General features: G+C 41.4%; 1 protein-coding gene across 5 annotated transcripts in view; it reads right to left on the reverse strand.

The window, feature by feature from the left end:
- Positions 1–25,937, reverse strand: part of LOC126387931 (pro-neuregulin-2, membrane-bound isoform-like) — an 88,562-nt gene that overhangs the window by 37,867 nt on the left and 24,758 nt on the right. For all 5 annotated transcript variants that reach the window (XM_050040733.1, XM_050040731.1, XM_050040732.1 and 2 more), the window contains exons 2-3: positions 11,816–11,981; positions 9,928–10,046 (exon numbers count right to left, since the gene is read on the reverse strand). In XM_050040733.1, coding sequence (XP_049896690.1) covers positions 9,928–10,046; positions 11,816–11,981 — 285 coding nt within the window. The remainder of the gene's footprint in view (positions 1–9,927; positions 10,047–11,815; positions 11,982–25,937) is intronic.

Raw genomic sequence — 25,937 nt, forward strand, 5'->3', positions numbered from 1 at the left:
ACTAAACCCAGCGATGCTGCATGATGCGTGCTTAAGTGTGCGTACTGTGGGTGTTCATCCGCTCGTGACATAAACTCCATCTACTCTGGATCTTCCCACTGTGCCGGATGCTGCTGCCCACTAATACAGAAAGGCCCTAACAATAAACAAAAACAAAACGCAGCGTGGGCGAAGTGACGATTTTGTGACTGCCTCGAGAACTAAACATTATTGTGGGTGAAGATCAAAACAAGGTCTGAACTCTGACACGCTGCAGCTGTCGTGAGGTAAGACGTCATGTCGGACACGATAACAAACACTCTCCTTTCGCTTGATGAAGATTTTAGCTTGGGCTGTGAAAATAATTAGTTAGTTTTCTGTGGTCATTTTCTTAGATATAAAAATTTGACCTTTACACCACAATTATTTGCAACTTCTTCATTTTCCTGTTTGTGCTTTGTGAAGCTGGTGTAAACAGAAACAGTCTATTTTTTAACACTCGTTTAGCACAACATAGATTCTAGTTTTTTTTAAATATATATATCTCAGATAACATCTTTTGCTAATTTGCCTGCAGGCTGTTATAAACACCATGCAGATCTTTGTTGTATTGAAGGTTACTGCAGCTTATTGAGATACGTTGTTGTTTTGCTTCCAAATGCAAAGATCAGGATCAATTTGGTGCATCATTGTTCTTCTGAAATGGCACACATTCAACAGCATTCCAAAACCACAGTGTCAATGCTAACAAGAACTGGTTTGCATGCTGTGTGTCTTTTAGATTACAACACCCTGTTTGCTCCACAGAGCACAAACTGGATCCTGATTTTGTGGTCAAACCCGCCAACTGTCAAGACCTTAGATTGTTGGTGCAATCAGACGGCCACCACGGAGGAATGCCTGTCCAGACCCCAGGACTGAGGATAATTTTGAAAAAGTGGGCATGACTAATAGCACGGCAGCTCGATCCACAGAACCCGACAATCTGTTCTCCAGTGGCCTGTAAATACAGAACGCTTGGCAGATGTGAGGGCCTGTTCCTCTCAGACATGGCTGCTGCTGCTGCTGCTGCTTACCCACACCAATCAATAGAATTGACTGGCGTACAGATACTTCACATTCAGCCACGACCACAACTAACATCCTTTAGCGTCATTAGAGATGAGTTTATCTTGTCGCTTGCGTAGTAAGAGTGAGTAAGTTTTGTTTTTACTACGCAGACTGAGTGGAGACATAGAAGGAGCGAAGGAAGTTGTTGTTTATCTTGTTCAGAGCAGTACTTACTGTAATGCTTCGCTTACGTAGGACAGATATGACAAATTACTGGAAGAGAAAAGCGGAGGGACTTTTTTTTGTTTGTTTGTTTGTGTAAGTTCAGGTTCTCTGTAACATTTACTTTTAATTGAAAGACAGAAAAATAATGGCTTTTCATTTCAACGCTAAAAGGTTTTCTGAGTCACATTGTATGAAACATTGGTCAAAGTGAATCCTAATATCTGTTGATACTTCTTCATGTGTGTCAGCGACTGTCTTCAGCATGTATGAGGAATGAAGCCAGTAATTGGACATTAAACATTATTTCACCTGTCTAAATTGTGAAGAGACAATTAGGGTTGATAAAAGCCTCATTTTCCACTAAAACTGTACTAAAAAATAATTACAGTAGAAACTGACTGGTTTTAAATGATCATAACAATAAAATTCATCTCTTACTCAAGGATGCCTGGAGTGTAAAACATCTGCTGTAACAACTGAGCTTAGTCTGAACTACATAGTTACAGAGTCGTTGCAGCTGTATGTGCAGCACAGTTTTATGAAATTTTTGGTAATGGCCAAATGATGAGTTTACTGCTCACAAAAATTGCAACATGTTCTGATTCTTTATCACTTTCAGATGTTTGTCTGTTGTTGGTCTTGTTTTCTGGCGTACACTCGACAGCGTGATACTGTAGTGCCAGATCACTGCCAATCAGAATCATCCTTTTATTCTTTAAAGGTGCTGTACACATCAACAAATAACTTTTAGTTGAGAAATTTGTGGATTTTCTGTAGCTGAATGGTGTGCAATGAGACATGAGAGAGTGAATTCACCTTTTTGCAGTGGACTGAAGTCAGATTCAGCATGTATGGGATGTGAAGGGACATACTTAAAGGGAGAGTTCACCCCAAAATCAAAAATACATATTGTTCCTCTTACCCACAGTGCCATTTATCAGTGTAGATTGTTTTAGTGTGAGTTATCAAGTGTTGGAGATATCGGCCGTAGGATGTCTGCCTTCTCTTTATGTAATGGAACTAGATGGCACTCGGCTTGTGGTGCTCGAAGCGCCAAAAAAGTACATTTGAAAAACTTAACAGCAATGTCTCTTTCGAGAAATCATGACCCAGTTTGTCAAGATAATCCACAGACCTTGTTGTGAGCAGTTTCATGTAGGAGCTACCCTAAAACTTCAATTAAAGGCCCACTCCCTTTAACCAGTCCCGTGTGGCTACACATTTTGACATATAAACGCTTGTCTCAATTAGACGCCTGGTCTGGTTGCCAAGCAGTTCATTTTTTTCCTCAAATTATGTGTCCATTGCTTGATTACCCTGTAAGTTATTCATATTCCTTTTGTCCATAAGGGTCCTCAGATTAAAAGAATCAGAAGGATTTTCCATAAAAATCAATCCAAGTTGTGAGTATTGTTTTAACAGGATAAAGTGATTTTATGCCACTTTATCATGTCTCTCTGATGCTCTGTCTATTGGAGCTAGATCAAATGAACAATTCATAATTGATGAATTATCTGAAGTGTAATTTTTAAACAAATATTGTTCATAGTAGTTTAAAAAACAATTTGACTATATTTCCCAATCTTTGCAGTGCAACAGTTTTGTGTGGAAGGAATTAAAGGCCTGTCCCAAATATAGGCCTGTTGATTTCAGTGGTTTTAGTACATAATAGCCTGGGTTATTAATTAAAGTTTTACTGTATTTTCTTTCTACCGAGCTTCAGCTGCCAACCGTATCACCCCACAGAAGGAAGAGTGCATCTACTCATGGACGAGAGGCGGGTGCTCATGACAGTGCGAGATGTAGACATGAATAGCATCCTCCTCGGCTGAGCTGTAACGTCAGCTAGCTCAGTGGTGCTAGGTGAAATAGCAGTAGAAACATGTTACCCTCTGCGCAATGATACAGTTGGCTTGGTAGAAAGAAAATAGTTCCCGCATGAAACTGCACACAACAAGGTCTGTGGATTATTTGAGTAACCGCATCATGAATTATGGAAGGGCACGCTCGGCAACTCACACCAAAACTGCACTACGGGTATGTTTTTGGTGTGGACTATCCCTTTAACAAACTTATGCTTGAGGCAAAGATCCATCCATGTTACTTGTGACTGAGATGCAACACCTTGTTAAGTCCATATCTCCACAAATTGATCACACCAATGTGTTGCTGAGATTCTTCAATGCTGATTACCCACTCAGTTATAAAAGCTGTGTCATTGTAGTTAGTTCAGCATTAGTTTTGTGACGAGGGGGGGGGCACTATGTTTGGCTTCAGCATGGGGAGTAAAAACATGTAAAGGTGTGTGCACACGTATGCGTGTGTGTGTATATGTGTGCGTGTGTGTGGGCCTGCGTGCATGCATGCACGAAATTGTTGCTGGTGGGCCCCAGCATGACTGCTGAGGTTGGAGCAATCATATGTTCAGCTGTGATTTCCATCAACACATTCCTGGACGCTCACACACTCTCTCAGTGGAGCTGCGCGCAGCACCCCCCAAGGATGTGACCTGCAGCCTGCAGACACATGGCTGCCTCACAAGCGCTTATCACAACACAGCAGCCTGTAGGATAATGGGAGGCCTTAATCTGAAGCCACGTGGAGCCAAGCAAACTTTGACTGGTGTTGCTCCTTCACACTGGCCTTATAGAAAACAGTCGATGATATACTACACCGTTCTGCAGAAGGCCAGCAGGTCTTCCCATGCCAGACTGATTACAGGGTAGAGGTCAGACCAAATGGACAACAAATGGTCCCTGGTCCTCTACACTGGGGGTTGGGTATAAGGCTGGAAACACCACTCTGGAAAAGGCAGCAATTGTTACAGAAACTGCAAAAAGGACATATGATATTCCAGACCACCAGGAGACACACGCTCACACACATGCTGTGCGTTCTTATGCATTCTGTCACAATGCCGAAGTTGGCAAAACACAAACAATAAAACAGGGAGGAAAGTCTCTGGATTCAGGAAAGAATGTCAAAATTGCTCCGCTGATTGATATCATGTTTCCAAAGCAGCTTAAATGTAGCCACGGAGGAGAGAGAGTATGAAAATGAGTCTGAAACATTGATAACAAGCAACTTAAACTCAGCAGAACATCCAACCATCTGTGCTGAATAATTGCACAGTGACTGGCACTCAGTCAGCTGACAGTGTGCGTTTTTCTTCCACTGGTCAAACAAAAAGACACGAGTAAAATCCCCGCACGGGTCCAATCATTCAATGTTACTGGCGAACTGTGCGGCTGGCATGAAGCCAAAATGTACTGCATGCTATAAAATGCACGCGGGGTTCACTTTGAGTTTAGGTTCAGCCTTGAACACGCTGGTTATTTTTTTCTCGCCCAGGGCAATTTTGCACACCATACTCCATATCCAGGGCTGCAGAGTTACAAGGGTGTCGCATTTGTCTTGCTACACAAATATTGATATGGGTTGGCTGGGCTGAGTAATGGCCAGCTGTAATGTGTAGTATCAGTAATGAGGGGCTTATATGTTTTTGCTTTTTATGGCAAGTGGCAGTGATTTCCTCCCCTCTAAAGTACATACTCCTTTATGTGACACGTTTTGCATTAAGTGGAGCTATCACTTTTTGTTAAAGGGATGTTTGGGCAACACCTTTTTAATCACACCTCAGGGCTACGTGTCAGGTTTTTCTGGCACTCCCTGTGTAATTGATGCAATGCACATCAACACAAAGTATGTTTAAACTCGTTGATTAAATGTTTTGGTGTGTTTGGTGCAGCAGGAATATGTATTAGCTGACCTATATTCACTGAAAAATAGCAATGAAGAAAGAAATTAAAGAAAAAATCAACATATAAATTAATAATCATAATGATGATGACAAAAATGATCAAGAACATCCACCCTCCTCCTTCACACAAACACAGCAAGAAGTCAAATCAGTGACCGGCACAGTGCAGGAGTCTGTGTGAGCTGCTGAGCTTGTGGTGGCCTGTGTTCACCATGTGGTGGAGCTGAGTGATGGTTTCCCAAAGTCTGCCTTCACCAGAACAGACAACAGACAGACACAGCCATGTGCTACGTTCCCTCTTGATGTGAGGGTTAGGATGCTGCTGCTGCTTTGACTTCATCATCCACCATCGTTAGCTTTCACTTTCTGTCTGCGCAAGTTGGTACGAAAGCCGATATTTCTAATGACTGCGTTTTCCTCGGAGACTTCACACTGATAAGGCAGGTTCGAGCTGTGTTAGCATGCTCGGTACAACACAGGTTGAAAGAGCCCATGCTCCACAGCACCTGACATCAGATACAGTATGTGGCTCGTACAAAGCTAGCAAAGCACTAACTGCATTCTAAAATGGGTGTGAAAGTCTCCTCTGCAACACAGCGGGCTCTTGTCTTCCTCCTCTTCATACTTTTCTCCCTCACTGTCTGCCTCTCTTTCCTCTCGCTGTATCCCCCTCTCGTTCTCTGCCCTAATGTCTTTGTCTGCTTCCTGTCATGCATTCCCTCATTTTGTATTTTTCCCCCCCTTTATTCACGCTCTCTTCTTCTTCTTCTTCTTCTTTTTTTTGCTCTCTCTGTCCATCTACATCTGCACCCCTCCCCTTTCTCTTCCTCCCTAGAAGGCACACATACACAGATAATACTGCGGCTACATGCTGCTTCGGCAACATACTGCAGCAGGCAAGCATACTCCACTGCAGCTGTACAGCACAATAGCCATTTCTCTTATGACCTTAGGATGAAAAGCAGCTCTTGGTCTAAATGAATTATGTGCCCTCTGCATCAAAAATCAAGCTAATAGCACGTTTAGCAAAACAGATGATTTTAAATGCAACCTATTTCATAGGAGGAGAGAGCATTACTGTCACAAACATTCTCTGGAAACGTAACGTGTCTTTTTTTCCCCTCAACATCTGCTGATTTCAGCCTCTCATCAGCATATGACAATCACAGAAACATACACTGTTTGCTGCCGTTTCCTTTCATTGACGTATGTAGTTCCAGCGGAGCCCTCCCCCTGCCATGGACATACCACCCCTGATTCGCCCTGTCTTGCCTTCTCCCCTGAAGCATGACGGAACTAGGCATGCTGTTGTAACACAATGGGACTTTTTTTTTCTTCTTTATTGAACAGTGAACAGACACATTCGCACATAACACAAACAAAAACACACAGAGACAGGCATCTGACGATCACGGCGCACGATAGGGCGTACAGTGATGCCATTGTTTGAGTATCCAGGAGCGATTTAAGGAAGTGTCAGTGCTGACAGATGGCCACGCAAAGAAACACACACAAATATGTGAGGAAATGTGTATGAGATTCAGCGAAATGGGTGTAAACATACACTCTTTTAAGCTTTTTCTTCTCTCTGCTTTCGCTATTAGCACTCACTTTATCAAAAGTACCCCAGGTTTTGCACCAGATGTAGGGATATCATGTTATAAACAGTGTGTGCTCTAAGTAAAAACACTGTCTAGAGTACCGTAACATTGCTCAGTCATGTTTTATCCATTGTGGCTACTGTAGGTCTCAGCCCACTTGTTCACTGCTTTGTAATATTATATTTTCTTTGATATCGTTGCATTACAAGCACTTTTGCCTGCTAAGATCATCATATAGAGTTTCACGGGACACCAGTCACATGTTCGTAAGCCTTCATTAAACACTCAGGCAAACAGGTGCTACCACCAGGGATTCCCCCGACCTTTGCGTGATGTACAGCATGATTTAACCTATTTTATTTAATTGCCATTAAACATGATTCTTACTCAGTGATTACCGTTTAATTTTTCATAATGTTAGCACTGCATGTCTGGGGCTTTGGATCTTGCATCACTGACCCTTTAAATATTACACGCTCATGAGTAGAAAGGAATATATCATTGCACTGGAATAAAGCCAGGTGTCATAACAAGCTTACAGTACACTGTAAGTCATACGATCCGACTATAAAACTCAACTGAAGCTTTTTAGATGTCAGAAGAAAAAAAACTAAGAGGCGATGTGCTGCCCCATTTAAATACAAGATGGATGATTTCTTTTTCTGCACAATTGTTTGCTGGAAATCAAACTTGCATGTTGGAACCACTGAGAATCTCTGTGTTTTCAAACACAATGGGCCTTTTCTTTATCTGAAAAGAGCTGCTCCTCTAATAACGCAGCTCAGCTTAAGTCTGCTAACTGTAAACAAAAGCGCTAAAAGGTGGCCTTGACAAATATAAAGAGAGAAGGGGGAGTGATTATTGTGCCTGAATGTGAATACAAGCACACTGAGTGATCGCTAAACTCCAGTCCTTCCCTTTTCCTACCAGCTATACCTCTCATGCCAATGTGGGATGTCTACAGAAATCCTCCTGTTGTCAAGGTCAGCAATGAGAATGAGAGTATCTCCCCTCTGGTGCAGGATTAGGAACCTCCCATGGCATGCTTTATTTCATTACAGAATAAATGTTTGTATTGTATGTTTCTGCAAACTATGGATATGTTACATTGGTAAGCTTCATTTGTAGTGGACATGTTAAACCTTTACATTTCTTTAGGTTTCAATTTTCAATTTTATGTTGTGACAATGCTGTGGTTACATGTGGTTTGGTTAAGGCACAAACCCCACTTATGGTTATGGTTTGAAAAATATCATGTTGGTTTTAATACCAGATTTGGTCCCCACAAACATGGCTGGGAATGTCCTAAACTCTAGTTAAAAGATATCTGCTTTTGTCACTACAAACACAGCCTGAAATGTCCCAGCCTGGCATTGAAAAATACTGGTTTCTTTGATACAAACACAACTGGAAATGTCTCAAACCCTTATTAAAAAGTACCTGCTTTTGTTGAAACAAGACATGACAAGAAATGTCCTGATCCCTCGTTAAAAGAAATCTCTGCTTTTGTCACTACAAACATGGCTGGAAATATCTTGGCCTGTCATTTAAGGAAAACCTGCTTTTGTCACTGAAAACACTGCTGGAATCTCTGGAAAACTCTTGTTAAAAAATACCCACATTTGTTGCTACAAACACGGCTGGAAATTTACCAGAATGATGTTAAAAGACACCCACTTATGTCGCTGTAAACATGGCTGGAAATGTCCCAAACTCTCATTAAAAAATACCTTTTTGTAGCTACAAACATGGCTGAAAATGTCCCAAATCCTTGATGAAAGATACCCGCTTTTGTAGCTATAAAGACGGCTGGGAAATGTCATGCCCTCTCATTAAAATATACTCGCTTTTGTCAACACAAACACGGCTGGAAGTGCCCCAAACTCCCACAAAAGATACCTGCTTTTGTCGCTATATAGATGGCTGGAAATGTCCCAGCCAGTTATCAAAATTACCCACTTTTGTAGCTACAAACATGGGTGGAAATTTCCCGAAACATGATAAAAAAATACCTGCTTTTGTTGCTACAAACACGGCTGGAAATGCCCCAAACTCATGTTAAAAAATACCTGCTTTTGTCACTGCTGGAAATGTCCCAAACGTTTTCCAAAAAACATACCTACTTTTGATGCTACAAACATGGCTGGAAATAACCTGGCCAGTCATTAAAAAATACCCGTTTTTGTTGGTCTAACTAACTAACTACATCCATCCCCTCCTCCTGATGAGAAACTTAGCTCATATACATGTAATCTGAGCATCATACTATGAAATGCACACATGTAACATACCCGTGGTTTGCAGACATGTTCAATGCCAACGTTTTATTCTTGCACCTGGGCTGTTTCAGTTCTAGTTCTTGCAGTTAAAGTATAATGAATATATGAGACTCAGACACAGTTCAGCTGCAATAGTAAGGACATGCTGTCACGTATATTAAGTTTGATTTGAAAAAAATCTGCACTGACTCTGCTCAACATCACAGCCCCTTGTCTGCACAGCATCAAAGTCTTGAGACATTACGTAGCCGTTTTCATCCAGGTGAACATCTAGTTTCTGACTCACTGTGCCAGACAACCTGCCGTATAGTTCTCTGTCAGTCCAGAACCAGATAATCATCAAGTCCTCCCTTGATCGAGGCCCAGGCACAGCTACATGAATCGTATCTGCTCTGTAAGGTCTTTAAATATATTTTTTATACTGGCTCCATCCACTCAGACAACAAGCTACCCATAGCAGCCACACACTCACTACCCGCACTGCTTGGAACAAACACAAACTCACCACCCCACCAAATGGAAGCAGCTGTTATCAAAACTCTTTCATCTGCTACAGTACTTTGCAAAACTCAGCAATGCACACACACCACCACTGAAGGAGCCTGTTAGATTCTATCACACACTCTGAAGACACTTTTTTTCTCTTACAACTTTCATATTCTGTCGAGCTGTGTTTTACATTTTATACTCTATAGTCTGCTGCTTTTTTGTGTGCTAGTGACGGTCAAAGACACTGTGCAGTGTAGTTTTGTGGGATTTCACATTGCCGGCAGACTGCAGTGAATAAAAAACTGAGACACCTCACCATACATTGCATTTAAATTCCATTCATCTCCACGTACGGCATACTGCCCCACTGATTAATGGGCCACAGCCACATGTGTGGACAGATGCTCTTCATGCATGTTACCATTGTTACATGCCTGTTTGCGATGGCTCCTTTTCATCTCTCATTTGGCAAGAGAGCAGTCATGACAACATCAACAGTGTACATCTGTGCCACTTCACTTGTTGCTTAGGAGTCAGTACTCACTGCTTTGGACGTTGACAGTGCCAGTGGAGTTGTCCTTTCCCAGCGGGTTCTCCACCACACATGTGTAATTCCCAGAATCCTCCAGTTTTGCTCTGCTGATCTGGACTCTGGAGTTTTTCCTGTGGGAGACAACACTCACACAGCTGAGTCAGGGGAATCAGGGCAGGGAGGAAATAGCATGGAAACACAACAAGTGGAAACATGGGGGACAGAAAGGCAGACAACAGGGCAAGCAGCAGCATGGCAACAGCTCTTTGCTTTGATAGGGATACAGACTCACTTTGTCTGGGGCCAAATTTGAGGGAGAAAAAACTGCTTACAATAGGAAAGCATAGAAGCAAGTGTAACACTAGTATACTGTATTATAAAAAGGGTTGTTGGTTTTACAACCCGTGTCAATACCCTTACATCGGTAGGTTTTATTACAATACTGTCTACTTAAGCTTTTTTATTCTTTCTTAAGATATACCAAACAATAAAATATTTTCAGATATTCTCTTAAACCAGTTGCCTTAATTATGTCATCATATAATGAGGGAGGGATGCATGATAATACTGGCAAGTTATCGGCCTTGGCAGGAGAAAGGCCTTAAAATGAAATACCCGCATAGGCCAAAAATTGGGATTATAATATCAAGAATAAGCATTTCTGCCGATGTGACAGGCCAATAAGATGATGCCTTCATTCTGCGACTTTAATTTGTCAAAATAGGTCAAATTTGCCCTGGCTGTGGCTAAAAGGAGAATGCATTTTACAGTTTTGTTTGAAAATGCAACATAAAAACAAATATGACATTTTTACATGTAGTCTTTTTTTCCCCCTGGGAATGTGCAAATTTTCAAAAGCATTGTGTTTTATGTCTGCATCTGCCAGTAGACCATCATATGAGTATGCACAGCAATATGTTACTTCACTATAGGAATAACTTGATGTTCTCTACAATGAAGTCGTCAAAAATAACAATGTCGGAAAACATTGGCATATCATAGGAGTGGTACCATGAGAGCTGGATATGGCGGTGCCAGTCAGCCATGCTGCAAATGTGCCCCAGTGGCCGACTGTGGAACTGCAACAAAAAAAATCCCCTCCAGCCTAAAAAGCATTTTTTCTCATCAGATCGCTATCATTAAAGAGACATATGTAAAACTTTTGACAGGACACCTGTCAAAGTCAATGCAATGTCAATTATGACTCTTGCTGAAGTGTAAAAGAGCTCATCTGTATGTGTGATGTCAGTCTAATGTGAAGTGTGAGCTGCACAACAGAGAGAAAATTTGTTTGACTGGGAATTTTTTATTCAAACGAACTGGCACCATCATGGAGACTTGTGCACAGCTCTTACAATACATCCATGGAATAGGATCATAGCAGGAAACAACAATTGTGCAGGGTACTGTGGGCCTTTGTCCTGTTTTACTTTTGTAACTGAACTTTGAAAGATCAGTTATATACAGGGTCTGGTCTAGCTAAAGTTGATATTAGCCACTGGTTGCTTTCCATCAAGTCAAACATGGTAACTTGTGAATGTACTGAATAGAGGGTGGGTGTGTTTTATTGCCTCTAAATGTAACTTTCTATCTGTATGAGAAAAACATACAGCCATAAGCAGGGGTGATAAATTGGCTTGATCTAGTATAAATCATTAAACTACATTTCAATGCAGAAATAAGTCTTTGTAATCCCAAATATTGAATAAATGTTTTTTTTTATTCAACTTCCACATTGATATTGATTTTTAAATTAGCTTCAAACTGCAGTTTCCTGAAAAACTGCATTAGCACAGTCTGCTGATAATAGCAACCTTGCTTTGACTTTGGAGCGCCTCCGTCTCTTTTCTTCTGACACTGTTTGTTTTGGGTTTGCGGGACATGGGTGACTTGTACTCACAGGCTGTTCCTTATTCGGACTTTTTTGCTTTTCTTCAGCTCGTTGCCATCTTTGAACCATCTGTAGGTGGGGAGAGGGTTCCCTGTGGCCTCACACTTTACTATGAGCTTTCTCCCCTCGTCCACTATTATTGGATTCTTCATCGGTTTTAACTTTGGAGCCGCAGCTAAACAGGAGAGAAAGAGAAAAACTCAGTGTTATTAACCACCATAGACTCGAGCTTGATTATACTTTGGTTTGCACAGTTGGTTTATGATTGTGTTGGTGTTTTAGGAGAGACAGGGAGACAAAGAAGGACAGAGCAGCAGAGCCGATCATCATCTCTACGGACTGAGCCAACAACTCTCTCATGTGACCACCAGATGTTGTCACTAGAGACATTATCAACTTTGCCTCAGACTAATAAACAGGCTGAGTTTCACTCCAGCTTTGCTGCTATAAAAACACCTGAAGCAATATTTAGCAAACATGGACAAGCTGATGAAGAACATTTGCGGCCACAAACTCATGTGCAATAAACGGCAACTGGTAAACACGAAAAGCCAGTAAAACTTTGATACTATAATAACTAGTTTGTGGTGATGACATCATGAAAAAGAATATCTTTTATCGTAACCCTTTCATCTGCTGCATTACCTCGCAAAAATATAAGCTATGTTCAAACATGATGTATCATAGCATTTAATATGTGTGATGGTATATTCTGTAATTTCTTGTAACTTTTTTTTATCAGGAGGAAAAAATCTAATTGATATATGAAAAATGATCTTTGTCCAAACGCACACATACATGCACACACAACACACACGCTCGCAAACACTTGCCAGCTGACAGCTGCACACATGTTTAGGAGAAGACTCATCCAGGGCGGAGTGACAGAAAAGGGGTGAACAGGGGTCAACCAGGGGCTACCCCCCCTCTCTCCGCCTTACACACAAACACTCTCTCTCCATGTGTAACATTTACAATTTCATGCATATGCTAAACTGAGCAGTCCCACAAATTACAGCTGTTTGCTGTGCGTCGCCTCCAAAGGATGACGGCAGAACGAAGACAAACAAAGCGTGACAAGCAAAGTGAAGGATGCATAGGTAATGACTTCAATTAAACATTGAAATAGAGGTGCACCAAAATTATCCCCTGTCGTCCTCTTTTTTGAGAGGCTGTCCTACTTCACTGACCTGGTAAAGGCGACATGTCTGCACAGAGAGAAAAACCTTAATGATGCTGCATTTTTCATTTTCTTTGTGGATTTAAGTGGACAGTTGTGATGGATTCAGGGTACGGTTGGGTCTAGAGCAACATTTCACACTTCAGATTTGCCACTGCCGATGACAGTGTGATGCGTGCCTGCAATTATATAATTATATAGTTATTGTTTGTGTATTCTTTTGTGGTGTTTTGAAGCCCATGTAAATTCTGCAGAAGTCCCCGTTGTTAATTATTAATCCTAAATCAACTCAACGTATCAGCCACATACACAGGTGATCGCACGCAGACAGCTTTGCAAGCCTGGCAGATGTGAACATTGCGGGGGTGACACAAGGGACACATCCCTCTCATTATTTAGAATATGTGCATTTGTCCCTCCTAATAAAAACATGAAAGTAGCAAACACCATAAATTGGTGAGGAAAAAGCACAAACTGGTGCAAAAATTTCACCAGAATGCAGGAAATTAACGCTGACACTAGACATTTTCTAGCGAAGGAACCCCAAATCCCCCATTTTATGAGTGTCTCAGTGTTGAAACAAAACGTAGGGCTTTAGAGGTGGACACTGAAGAGCTCTGTCTACGGCAACCAAGTACCTCACGTGTATGTCTTGTGCGCCCTGCCACTTTTGGTCACTTGGCACTAATACTCCTGAAAGGAGCTGGAGGTCGCAGCTCTCAGTATCAGCCATAGATCTCTTTGATACCAGGCACTGAAAAACTTCTCAGTTGATGCTGAGTAAAGTCTACAATCCATCCATCCTTGTGTATCTATGTTTTGTCTCACCTAATGATCTGATGCCTATAGATGGAGATGTCTTGATTTTTTTTTTGTTTGAAATACATGATATTAATGGAATTAGCTTAATCGGAAAAGTAATTGTAGAGTGATAACTGACAGCGCTGAAGACCTTTGATGTTTACTGACATTTAGACCAAAAGTAATGATAATAATTTCTTAAAACTATGACTTAAGCAGCATGCATGAGTCTAATTTAAGAGGCAAAAATGAGATGAAATACAAAGTTAATTTACATTACAGAAAAGCACGATCATTCTACAATACTGAATACCCCGTACACTAAAAGAGCTTTCTGTCTGATGTACACTTGGTGCTGATTTCCACTGGAATCACAGATAGTGAAATGTCAAATTTAAAATAGCTCACAAACAGCTCAGATCAATGGAAAAACAACTATTCTTAGTTCAATAGCAGCTATTTGTTACTAAAATTATTCTGAAGCTGCTGAGACAGTGGACTTTTATCTGTGAACAGCTTCCTGCTGGAAAATGTGAGTGATGTGAGTGATGATATTCATGGCGTTTGGAAAATAAAGACAAAGATTCTAACACAAGTGAGACGTGCCTTTGTGCTGTGGCACTCAGTAACCTTAATGAGCTTATTCTCAGGATGGGTCTTTGTGCTAAGATTGCTCCAGCAGTTAGCTTAAGATTTCACCATCTCAAAAGGGTTTGGGATAGTAAGAAATTGTAAAAAGTCCTAACATTATACAGCCTGCACACATACTTTGTATCGCCATTTCAAATCAACTCTGCAAGCAGTGTGCCTTTGCTGATAGCCTCCAGCAAGACCATGTACTGAACATGAGACTCCTGATGCTCCAGATGTTCTTCATTAAACATTTTCTGTTATTTAACAAATGTAATGTACTTTATGAGACTTGATGTTAAATAAAGATCAGACTGCAAAATGCTCTATGGTCTACTGATCTCCCTAATTTTCACATTACACTGGCTAATGGCTACTCACCAGAACTGAATCATTTATTCTGTTCATAATGACACAGAGTTTTGCAGCTACATGACTGTAATATATGTGCATGTGGAATGTTTGATGACCGGCTTCAGCACATATTTTCATTAGCTGTTCTCAAAGGACAACTTCTGTATTTTTTAACCTGGACCCTGTTATTCTATGTTTTCGTAACTAATGGGAACAAAAGTTTTTGAAATCGGTCCAGTATTGAGCGAGACGGCTGCGGTGTGACCACTCTGAGCATATGCACCCCATCCATTTACGTCCACTAAAAGTGCTTGTTTTTGTCACTGACAGGCTCAGATTATTATTCTAAGTGTCTGGCAACACTATGGAAAGGATACCTACAGAGAAAGACCTTTTGTAAAAGAGTAAGATCCTTTTTTTTAACCAGAAACAGCCCCCAAAATCACTTTTGCCAAAGCCACCAGACTCCATCCAAATAAACAGTAATTTTATCATTGTAAAAACACACTTCATTCCAAGTCGGCAGACACAAAATAAACCCACAGATACTGTCTTGGTTTGTCTTTACACTGTTCCAACAATCAACAAGTCTGGTTTGATTGAAATAAACCCTTAATTCACCCAGTTAGATGTGAAAATATGCTGGCTCTATACACACTAAAATCACTGTTTATTTTAATGGAGTCTGGTGACATTGGCGACAGCAATTTCGGGGCTGTGTCTGGTCAAACCTAAAGGATCTTACTCAATGACAGAGGTCTATCTCTGTAGGGATCCTTTCCATACACTTAAAATAACACACTAAGATTGTCAGTGGCAAAAACAAGCACTTTTAGTGGACTTACAAAAAGGATGCTGTGGTTACATCGCAGCCTGTTCTGCGGCTGCTGGCTGCAGCGCTCTCACTCAATACTGGACCAGTTTCAGAAATGGTTGTTCCCATTAGTCACTTAGACACAAAAACATGGGAAAATAGGGTCCAGGCTGAACACCAGAGTAACCCTTTAAGATACAAAATTTAATTTGGCACAAAAACTTTTATTTGAGTCTAATTAGTAAACTGCTATAAATAAGTACTTATGCTCTCTCGTCTGCATATGTACATGCTTCCCATACACACTCAGCTCTGCCAGACTAAACCCAGCACACTGCCTGAGGAAAGCCTTGTCAGTCATAGTCGGGGAACAGCAGGAATGAGGTTGCACCATAAAGAAGCAATATTTAGTACTTTGCCTGGACACAGTTTTGTCCTTGCCAAGCAAATTAAACAAGCTTTGTCCTTGCCTGGAAAAGATACAGAAACACAGGACTGCACTTCTCATCAAGCCAGTGAGCCAGATGTGTGAGAGGGTCTGCTCCATCTACAGGATACACTTCTAATGAAGACACAGGAGTCCATCAGACGCTCTTGCCTCAACATGCAGATGTTTAACATTATATCGCACTGGAGAATAATCTTCATGTCCATGTTGAATTATGTCTTCATTAATGAATAATCTTAACGGTATCTTTCCAGCTGCTTAATCTGCGTGACACAAACTTAACACAACAAATCCATGAACGTCTAAAAATCAAAAAAGAACATCCTCTGTCGGCTTGGTCAGCGATACACAGCAGTCGCTCGTGATTGGAATGACAGATGTGAAAAAAAGCAGAGCATTATAAAGTTTGACGGACACAACTTAAATATAGCACAATCAAGTTCACGGTGCTTAGCATAAAGCATGTTAATTTTACCAAGTGCAATTAATGTTTTCCGACAAGACAATAAAGGCTGATAATCACTGGAAATAGAATCATTTCTTTGAGACAAATGGTTATCTCATTTTCCATTACACCAGTGGAAAAAGTGTCAGGCAGCAATGATAAACCCTCGCCTCAACAACAGCCTGATTCTCTCTTTTTGAAGCGGAGGGGCAGCTGCAGACATGGACTATAAAAACCAAATTTGAGAATAGAAGCCTAACCGGCGTGTCAACAGCTCATGCCTTGGGTAACAGTTGGAGACCTCGGCCCCAGAGAGAGAGGTTCAAAAACAAAGTCACTTGATGAATTAACAATGCATTGCTCATATTATTGAGTTAACATTTCTGTTTTACTTCCAGGAGCTTAGAAAAGGAATCCGAGGCATGCCTTTGTGTTTCCCCTTCTAGACAAAGTATCCCTGATTACTCTGGTGTTATGTCACTTCGCTGCACGTTGTCAAAAGACAAATTACATGGTGAGACGGCCAGAGAAATGGGTTCTGCATGTGGGAATGGTCTTCAGACACCGCACACTAGTCACTGTAACACAACATCTGTTCAAGGAGATCATTTCAACAGCCTCCCACCACAACCAATACACTTTCCCCAAATAATTATCTGCTACATTGTTTATATGTGACTCGAAACACTCTACCTCTCTCTCGCTAAACTCTTCGAACATGCTACTAATAGTGTTTCTTTTATTAAAATGAATAGCACATGTTTTGTGTTTCTTTGTGACAGTAAAACACATGAAGAAAACCAACACTGCCTGTTAAGTTTTAATCATCTCAGCTATTCTGATTTGATCTATGCTTAACTTTTAACCTACTATCCAGGGTTTCTCCTGGTTGTATCCAGATGTGAAGAGGCCAAATCATCTGTATTTGCTTACAAGCAGCAGAACTAGTCTCCATTAACAGTTTGGTGCCCTGAACATATTGGAACTAACATTTTATCAACTGGTCACGATCGCTGTGTTTCTGTCCACCCCTTCTAGAGAGTAGGTTTTCCTCCACACTGAGTGATAACAGAACTGTGTCTACATTTGGTTATTATTAGATTACTTAAACTTATTGTTTTTGCAAGACAGTATGTACAGAAGTGTAGTACTTTTGGTGCTTAGATAAACCTCTACATTCATGCAAATGGCAACTGAGCTACTTGTCCAGATCTGCAGTGCCACAGCATACAGTACACTGCAATAGGACATGCTGCCAATTAACCGACTTGATTTTGTAATAGGATATAAATTTTTGGCCTTGCACTCTCAGATCGACCACATTTCAAACTGGATTACTGACAACAGTTGAAACAAGAGTGTAAATTGTGTACAAGTGTCACTCAATAGCTCACTGTGTGAAAGAGCTGGTGGACATAACCGCTGGATGACAACAAGTTACTGTTATTAACAAAGTGCGGACATCTTTGTTTACAGTCGGCTCTAAATCACCGTCATGGGAAATAATGAGTTCACAACTGAAGTCTGCTTCACAATATCTATACTTTTCTAGCGATATCATTTCAGCGCAACACAGTAGATTTTAATGCAAACTGTTTAATACAATGGTGAACTAGGGTCATCGTAGGTTTAAATAAATTGCCCCAATATTCAGAAAAAAAACCCTCAGAACTTCTGAGATTAAAGACGTAAATGTGTGAGAAAAAAATCTAAGAAAAATTGTGGGTTCACTTCACTGTGCACGGTTGGATTGACTTCATCACAACACAGACGCCACTGGTAAAGACGGAATCCCAGGAAACAGTAAGACATTGATTGATGGTTGTTTTAACGTCCAATCAAGACCTCTTGTTGTCGTTAAAAACAGTTCCACTATAGTTTCACTAACCGGAGGATCTGCGGTTCAAAAACCAGCTTCTCCAGTCGTATGTTGAAGTATCTTTGAGTAAGACACTGAACCCCATATTGCTCACGATGGCTGTTCCATTGGTGTGTAGGCTGAGTGGCAGGTAGCACCTTGTTTGGTAGCATCGGCCACCGGTGTGTGAATGTTTGGGTGAAAGGGCAAATGTGACATGTTGTGTTAAAAGCACTTTGAGTGGTCAGAATATCAGAAACACACCCTACAGGTGTAGATCCATTTACAAACAGTATGTTACCTGACGTTCTTCCTGGGAGTCCTAGCAACATCGAAATATGACGTAAACTAGAACTGGCCTATCCAGCTATTCTGCTAAACTTAATGTACATAATGTGCATACAGTACTATTATACTGTGCAATAAGTCATGTTAGTCTAGAAATAAAAAGCCAACACTGACTCACACCGCACACAAACACTGGTTTTGTGGGTGAAAGTCCTGAGCTTGACCCATTGAACCACCACACCCTCCCGCCTACATGGACTTTGTCACTCTTTGCTACATCACCTGACTTTCTGGCAGAAAGCTCTGACGGCATTTTTCTTGTAAATTTGTGACTTCTCAAAGAATTTCAAGTTTTTTTTCTCAGAAATCTATGACAGTCCGTCTTCCCCCCCTCTTCCAGCTAACCCACATGACCCGAATATACCATCATGGTCTAAAAGCCGAAAGAGTTACAAAAAAAAAGAAAAGAAAAAAGAGGGTAAAATAAGATTACTTTTGCACAACCTTCAAAATAGAAACTCATTTCTAAGTCCTTGTCTGTGATCTCTGTGTTTCATTGCTCTTTTGCAATAATGACTGTTGTGACTTATCATAAAGAACAAAGCATTACTGGGGAAAAAAAGTCATGTGAAACTCATTGCCTGCTCTGTCCTGGTTTGACTGCCTACTAAATGACTTTTATGTTCGGAAAATTTTCATACTATTTTTGTACACTGTGGTGTTGAATGACCTGACTGTGCTACAAGCAGCTGCATGCAAATACTGTACATCACTGATCACTTCCTTGAAATTTGCTTCTTACTGGCAGCCACACGATGTACAAATAAATTAACATGTTGCGCAAGTTACACAGCCAATTTTAGCAACTGTGTTTGTTCCACTATTATTTTTTACAGTAACCGTTAATGAAATAACTACCTGTAAATTGAACAGGTGCTTAAAACTACTGATTCCACTGATGATCACCACCCCAGTATAAAGCACTACATGGCATTTCACCATGGTTGGTTCCTTTTGGCTCTCACCGACTCCCCAATTCAACACTGTGAGCAGACGCTCCCAACACCTGAACTCACACACACTGGAAGGAGGCAATGTTAAATACGGGCTTGTGAAAAAAGCCAAAGAGTTATGTTTCTCATGAGCTGGTAGATTAAACCAGATCGAATACTGTATTACACTTCAACAGTTACAGAGAGGAATCCAATGGGATTACTCAGTTTCTGCTAGATGTGTAATACCCTTTCAGACAGACACATCTGCCCTCCTGTCAGGCTCCTAACATTGGTCAACAGTCATTAATTTGAATACATCTTACTAAATACTGATGATTTAGGGTGGGTAGGAGGGTTACTGGTTCAATCCCAAGAGGGAGCCCTTATGTGCGGAGTTCACGTGTTCTCCCTGTGTCACCGTGGGTTTTCCCCAGGTACTTCGGCTTCCTCCCACAGTCCAAAGACATGCAAGTTACTTGGTGACTCTAAATTGGCTGTAGGTGCGAATGTGAGTGTGAATGGTTGTTTGTCTCTATGTGTCAGCCCTGTGATAGTCTGTTGACCTGTCCAGGGTGTACCCTGCCTCTTGCCCAATATCAGCTGGGATAGGCTCCAGCCCCCCTGTACACACTACAGGGCAATTTTGTAAGAGCAATTATATGAAGCAAGATCATACCTGAATTGGAAGCTGAGGTTGTCTGAGGCTTCACCGCCACCTCATATGACAACTAGTCTCTATAAAACATTTTGTTGCTGAATAACTTCAGTAGCTCAATTTGAATTCTGAAGGTGTGGTAGGTGTTAGTACATGAGAAAAACGCATCTGGCACAAAATGAAGGAGCCAACTCTTCACTTCCGTAACTAATTATTACCACCCTGACTACGCACGCAAATCCAGTCAGAAAGGAACTTGTTGTGCTTTGTCCTGACATAATACAAGATGGATGGCAGAAGTTCTGGATTACCACATCATCACCTCCAAGAGAATATTTATGCAGGTCAGGCAGACTGTACAGGGATTTCTAACTACGGATGAAAAAAAGTGAGACATGCATTCACGTTGCATTCTGTTAATGACAGATTTGATGAAATGCCTGCAGCCATTTGCTCTCCTTGTCTTATTCATAAGAAAGACAACTAAGTTGCAGAGTTTTCCATCCCTCTGGGGTCTTTTCTTTCCAAACGTCTTTGTTAGCGTTTGCAGAAGTTTTCCTTTTCTAACCATGGGACTGTTTCATTAGAAAAGTCCTGCAACATTATTTGAAGAGTGTCAACTTTCAGCCCCAATATGCATACCGTTCAAAAAAAGAGACGTGAGAGGAAATCGTCATGTAACATTGCAGCAGCAGAGTGCAATAAATCAACACTTTGGAATACTTTCTGGTCCAAATGCTGGAGACGTCATAGTCAGTAAAGGGGCAATAATAGTTGAGAAGTACCTGCTGTTAGGTGATCTCCTTAAATAAATGTGAGGAAAATAAGTTCTCAGGGAACGTATGGTACACGAGACAATGCTGTCTTGTTCCTGGGATGTCGGTGACGGCTGACTGACAGTCTAACAACCTCCACAGAGCGCTTATGGGCTGGATTACATACAATTATATTTTGACACACCTCATCCACACAGGAACTTGTATAACGTATTATGCACAACACAGCACGGTGCTGCAGAGATTAAAAAGTGGATGTGAAATATCATCTTGATGAAGTTGAAATAAATAGCATTCAAACAAACTTAAAAATGTAAAGCATTTTTTTTGGGCGGCTGACGATGTTGCCTACAGGAATATGCGTCACTGGCCATGACTACAAAGAAACCTTTATGTGTTTCCCACAGAATTAGACTCTATGTGTAGTGGTAGCTGATGCCGTCGGGCAGGGAGGTTTCAGGGATGGGGTCGACATATTTTGTCTTTTTTTGTCTGTTTGTTTATATAATTTTGTGTCCCCTCCCTAGATTCAGAGAGTTTTGTGGGTCCATGAATGTAGTGCAGGCGAAACTCTTCATGAGGTTTTTTTTTGGTCCCTCAGCAGCAGTTTGTGGAGTTTGATTAGCAGGGTTGTTAACTGATCAGTCGATCCGATCTGATCAGATCAGATTGATGGATGACAGGAGCAGCTGTTGCAGAGGCGAGTGAAAGCAAATTTTCACTGCGTCTGGCGTTCTGCTGCTCCGTATGTGCCCAGAGTGGGCTCTACACCCCGAGAGTGTGGTGCAATGAATAACCTAACGGTATGTATTCTCCAACAATGCACCTAAATCAATATGTGGCATCAGATAAACCCTGTGAAAAATCAGCGATGAACAAGCTATCTCTATCTATCTATTTTGGAAGCTCTGAGACCAACCGTGGATATTCAGCAAACTTTAACATCGATAATAAGACTTTTTAGTTACTTAAACACCAAAATATTATCTTACATTCTTGTTTTATTGGTCTTTCCTTCACATGGACCGTCACATGCTTAAATGTCACTGTCAGGCAGCACTTATGTGACAAACTGGAAAACTGCCCATATCCATATTTTGGTGGACATGCAATCCCCATGTAATACCTCCACACAGCTCAAACACAGCAAAACAACCACTAATCTCCATTGGCCTGTCTGAGCACATTTCAGTACATTTTGGTGCAACTGTGCTGCTTAGTTAACACGCCAACAGATCAAGCTAGCTCACTAAGAGATCTATGGTTATCCTTTGAAGTGGGCACAGACAACAAACATAGTAGATATAGGAAGCTGGCATACTGTTCTGATGCTGTATACATGTATACTCATTTAATTAATTTTTAATTAGTAGATATATCATGCATCGCTGCACTTCAGGCTGTGCAGACTTGTTTCCAGATTTGCAAATGATTACTTCTTTTGAACATGACTTATTGATAAACCGCATCCTCCACAAAGTGATGTCACTGGTGGATAATTACAAAGCTGGCAGCATTTATTAAAGAACCAGATCAGGTTGACGTAGTGAATAAAGGATCCATCTTTAAAGGTGGTGTTTGGTTCCTCTCTTTTTATTTTGGATGACCCATTTTGGAGCTGCAGGCCAAGAACACACCTGAGGTGGTTGGGCGTGAAGTTTTCCATTAGAGCAAACATAACAAGCATGAGATATGAGCGTGTGGTCATAGTTTCACACAGGTTACACAGCTTTGTGATGAATAAATGGCATTTTTATGAGGACAATGATGATTTAAGATCAGATTCTTATTTAAAGCTGACATCACCCGTGCCAGCTGACACACGGACAACAGCAGCTACACTGTTAAAATTCATATTGATAAAATTCAACAATAGACAGTTTATTTTCATTTGTGTCATTTTGTGAAAAGTGGAAAAAATAAACCCGACTAGCTCCTCTCTCTCTCTCTCTCTCTCTCTCTCTCTCTCTCTCTCTCTCTCTCTCTCTCTCTGTGCGGCAGCTGTGCTTGTAGATTAACAAAGATGCCAAAAAATATTCTGCATTCCCGTGTAGTTTGGGAAGCTGTTTATCTCACATGTTTATAGATCACAATCAAACTTGGAACGTGGACCAGTAATTACTCATATATTAAACTTTTCATGGGTAATAAAACAAGAAAATTAAGCACACATGCCAAAAACAACTACAGTAGCACAGTGAAGCTGATAAGGGGCAGAATTCAAATACAGAGAAAACCCACATACAATTATCTACAGGAAAATGTGAAGATGTGAGCTAAACCCAGTCTTGAGGTTATCTGTTGGACGCTGACAGAGGTGACATCAGCAGGTACAAAATGGCCACCAGCATCAAAAGAGAAGCTGACTAAGATACAGCATCTGATCACACCGAGAATGAATGGCCACAGTGATAATCATGGTATTGTCCTTAAAGTGTCACTGAGACGGGGGTTGGGCTTCCCCCATGACCTGAGGTCAAACTACAGTGACATGCTGCAGCTTGTAGGATCCACCACTGAGCAAGCACATTGCTACGTTTGTGACTCCGAGAGACGAGCAGCTCCCATACTATTCCTATGTCAACGTAGCTCCCAGCAAATATACACACATGCTTTTATGTAGGATGACTCACCACATACTCATAATTAAGGATAAAGCAACTGTAGCAACTGTTGAGTTATTAACCCAGTCGGAAAAGTGCGTAATGGAATACTGTATTCTCATACAAACATCACTTCATGATAAAACGGTTTGAAAAAAGAAAGCTGACTTTTTTCAAGCCTGTGAAATGTGGCAGAGCATTTGTGAAAACGTGACCATGCAATGAATTAACGAAAAACCTTTAATGCACAGTTATAGCCGGTCGTTCGTTTTCAGAGAGCTGAGAATCCAACTGGCTCTGTGCGGTCCAGAGCTGGTTTAGCTGAAACTTTAGTTGATTTTGTACACAAGTCATATCATTTGACTTCCCTACAGCTCCAAAGTGCTGCCAAAACCAGATGTGCCTCTACACGCTGTCCACATTAGGAGACCAATCCATGTGACAACTCAGCGGCAAGCTTTGACAAGCCAAGGGGATACTTATTTTATCCCACACTTCCGTGACACAGTAACACAAACTCAATCTCACACATTTTTCTCTCCATGTCTCTCTCTGTCTCACTCACACGTAAATACATATGGATATACGTAAAATGTTACACAGAAACCACCTTTAATTTCTTTTTACCTGTAGCAGGATCGGCCTCTTTCTCCTTTTGTCCTTTCTTACCCCCCTTCTTTCTCCCTTTCTTATCTTTCCTCTTGCTCTCCGTCATGCTGTCACAAGAAAGTAAATCCTCTCAGGAAAAAAAAACAGGTAGTCCTACTGGGAACGTGTGGCAAGTGGGCACCACCAGACTCTGAGCCTGTTAGAGCGTCTCTCCTCCTATATAGACTCACACCAATCAAGTACAGCAAGGAACCACCTACTCACAGCAGGGCAGAGGGAGAGAGAGAGGGAGAGGAATGGAGGGAGGGAGGGAGGGAGGGAGGGAGGGAGCGGGGAGAAAAATAGGAAGAGAAAGGTAGAGAGGCACTGCTTGAGAAACTAAGTGGGGAAAAGTGAGAGAATACAGAGGGAGGGAGGGAAGAAAGAGGGAGGGAGCAAGGAAGGCATTTCCCACTGCTTTAAGGCAATCAACTGTTCCCTTACTGGATCTATCAGATAAGCAGTGGCTCTTCCAGGCCCTGCAGCCACAACTGAGGACGGAGAGAGACCCGGTCCTGAGCAATCCCCACAGAAATCTGAAGTCTGCCCATTCAAGCTCCATGGCCCTGCTTGTAGCCAACTCTGTTCCTACCTCGGGAGCATCTTCTCCTTTCTAATGACCCATGCAAAAGTGCAGCGAGACCACTTAAGTTGTCCCCTCTGCACTGCTGACCCCACCCAGATAATTCAGGCGGAGACCTGCCCTTGCCAGGTTGATGTCGGGGTCCCAAAACACTTCACATCTGGTTCAGATTTGCTGAGCACTAGATTCTGTGGATATGTGTAAAAGAGAGCGCTGTGTGAGGTGCCGAATGTCAGATCACAATCTGCGACAGACTGCTTCTTGCAAAATTACACAAAATCATCCCTTGGCTTCCCTAGCTGCTCCCCTTCCTCACCTCTCTCGTCTGTCAGTCCCCCTCTCAGCACTACAGGCGAGTTCTGACATGCCTGTGGTTGTATCTCGCTCTTTCACTGTCGCTGTTAGCGAGGTGTCATCAATGTCCGTGCAGCAGTAGGATTTAGAACCTTTAGAATAAGCTTGTATCTTTTAAAAACTGACCTTTATGCATAAGACCCTGGCTTTCTGCAAATAAGTCAAATCCAGTGAGTGGGCATCTCACCTTAGACAGCCTGAAAGCACAGAGGAAAATAGGGCAAGGAGAGACACATATAAAGGTAGGGCAGGACTGAGTTGAAGGCCAGTGGGGGCACATATGTGGCTCTAGATAAAAGAGTCTAAGTACAGAACTTTCTAAAAGTGGCAATTGACTCCTTGTCTGACTTTAAAGGGAACCTGCGATGCTCATTTCCAGGTTAAAACTTATATTTTTGGTCTCTAGTTGAACATAACTATATGCTTTCATGTTTAAAAAAAATAACAACTGTTTTTTTCATATTGTCTGTGCTGAAACACCTGCGTTATTCACCCTTTGTCTGAAAACTCTGTTTTAGTGCTTATCTCTTGAAGCCCCCCTCCCAAAAAAGCCCAGACTGCTGTGACTGGTCAACATTTCTGTGTTTTCCATATCTGCGCTTTCAGCATCTCTGCATCGTCACTGCAGCCGAATTAAAACTTCTAAAGCAAAGTCTTCATAACCAGACATGTTCCAGCTGGATTATAATCCAAAACTGG

This window comes from Epinephelus moara, chromosome 3 (genome assembly GCF_006386435.1).
Source record: "Epinephelus moara isolate mb chromosome 3, YSFRI_EMoa_1.0, whole genome shotgun sequence".
In the NCBI taxonomy this organism is placed as follows: Eukaryota; Metazoa; Chordata; class Actinopteri; order Perciformes; family Serranidae; genus Epinephelus; species Epinephelus moara.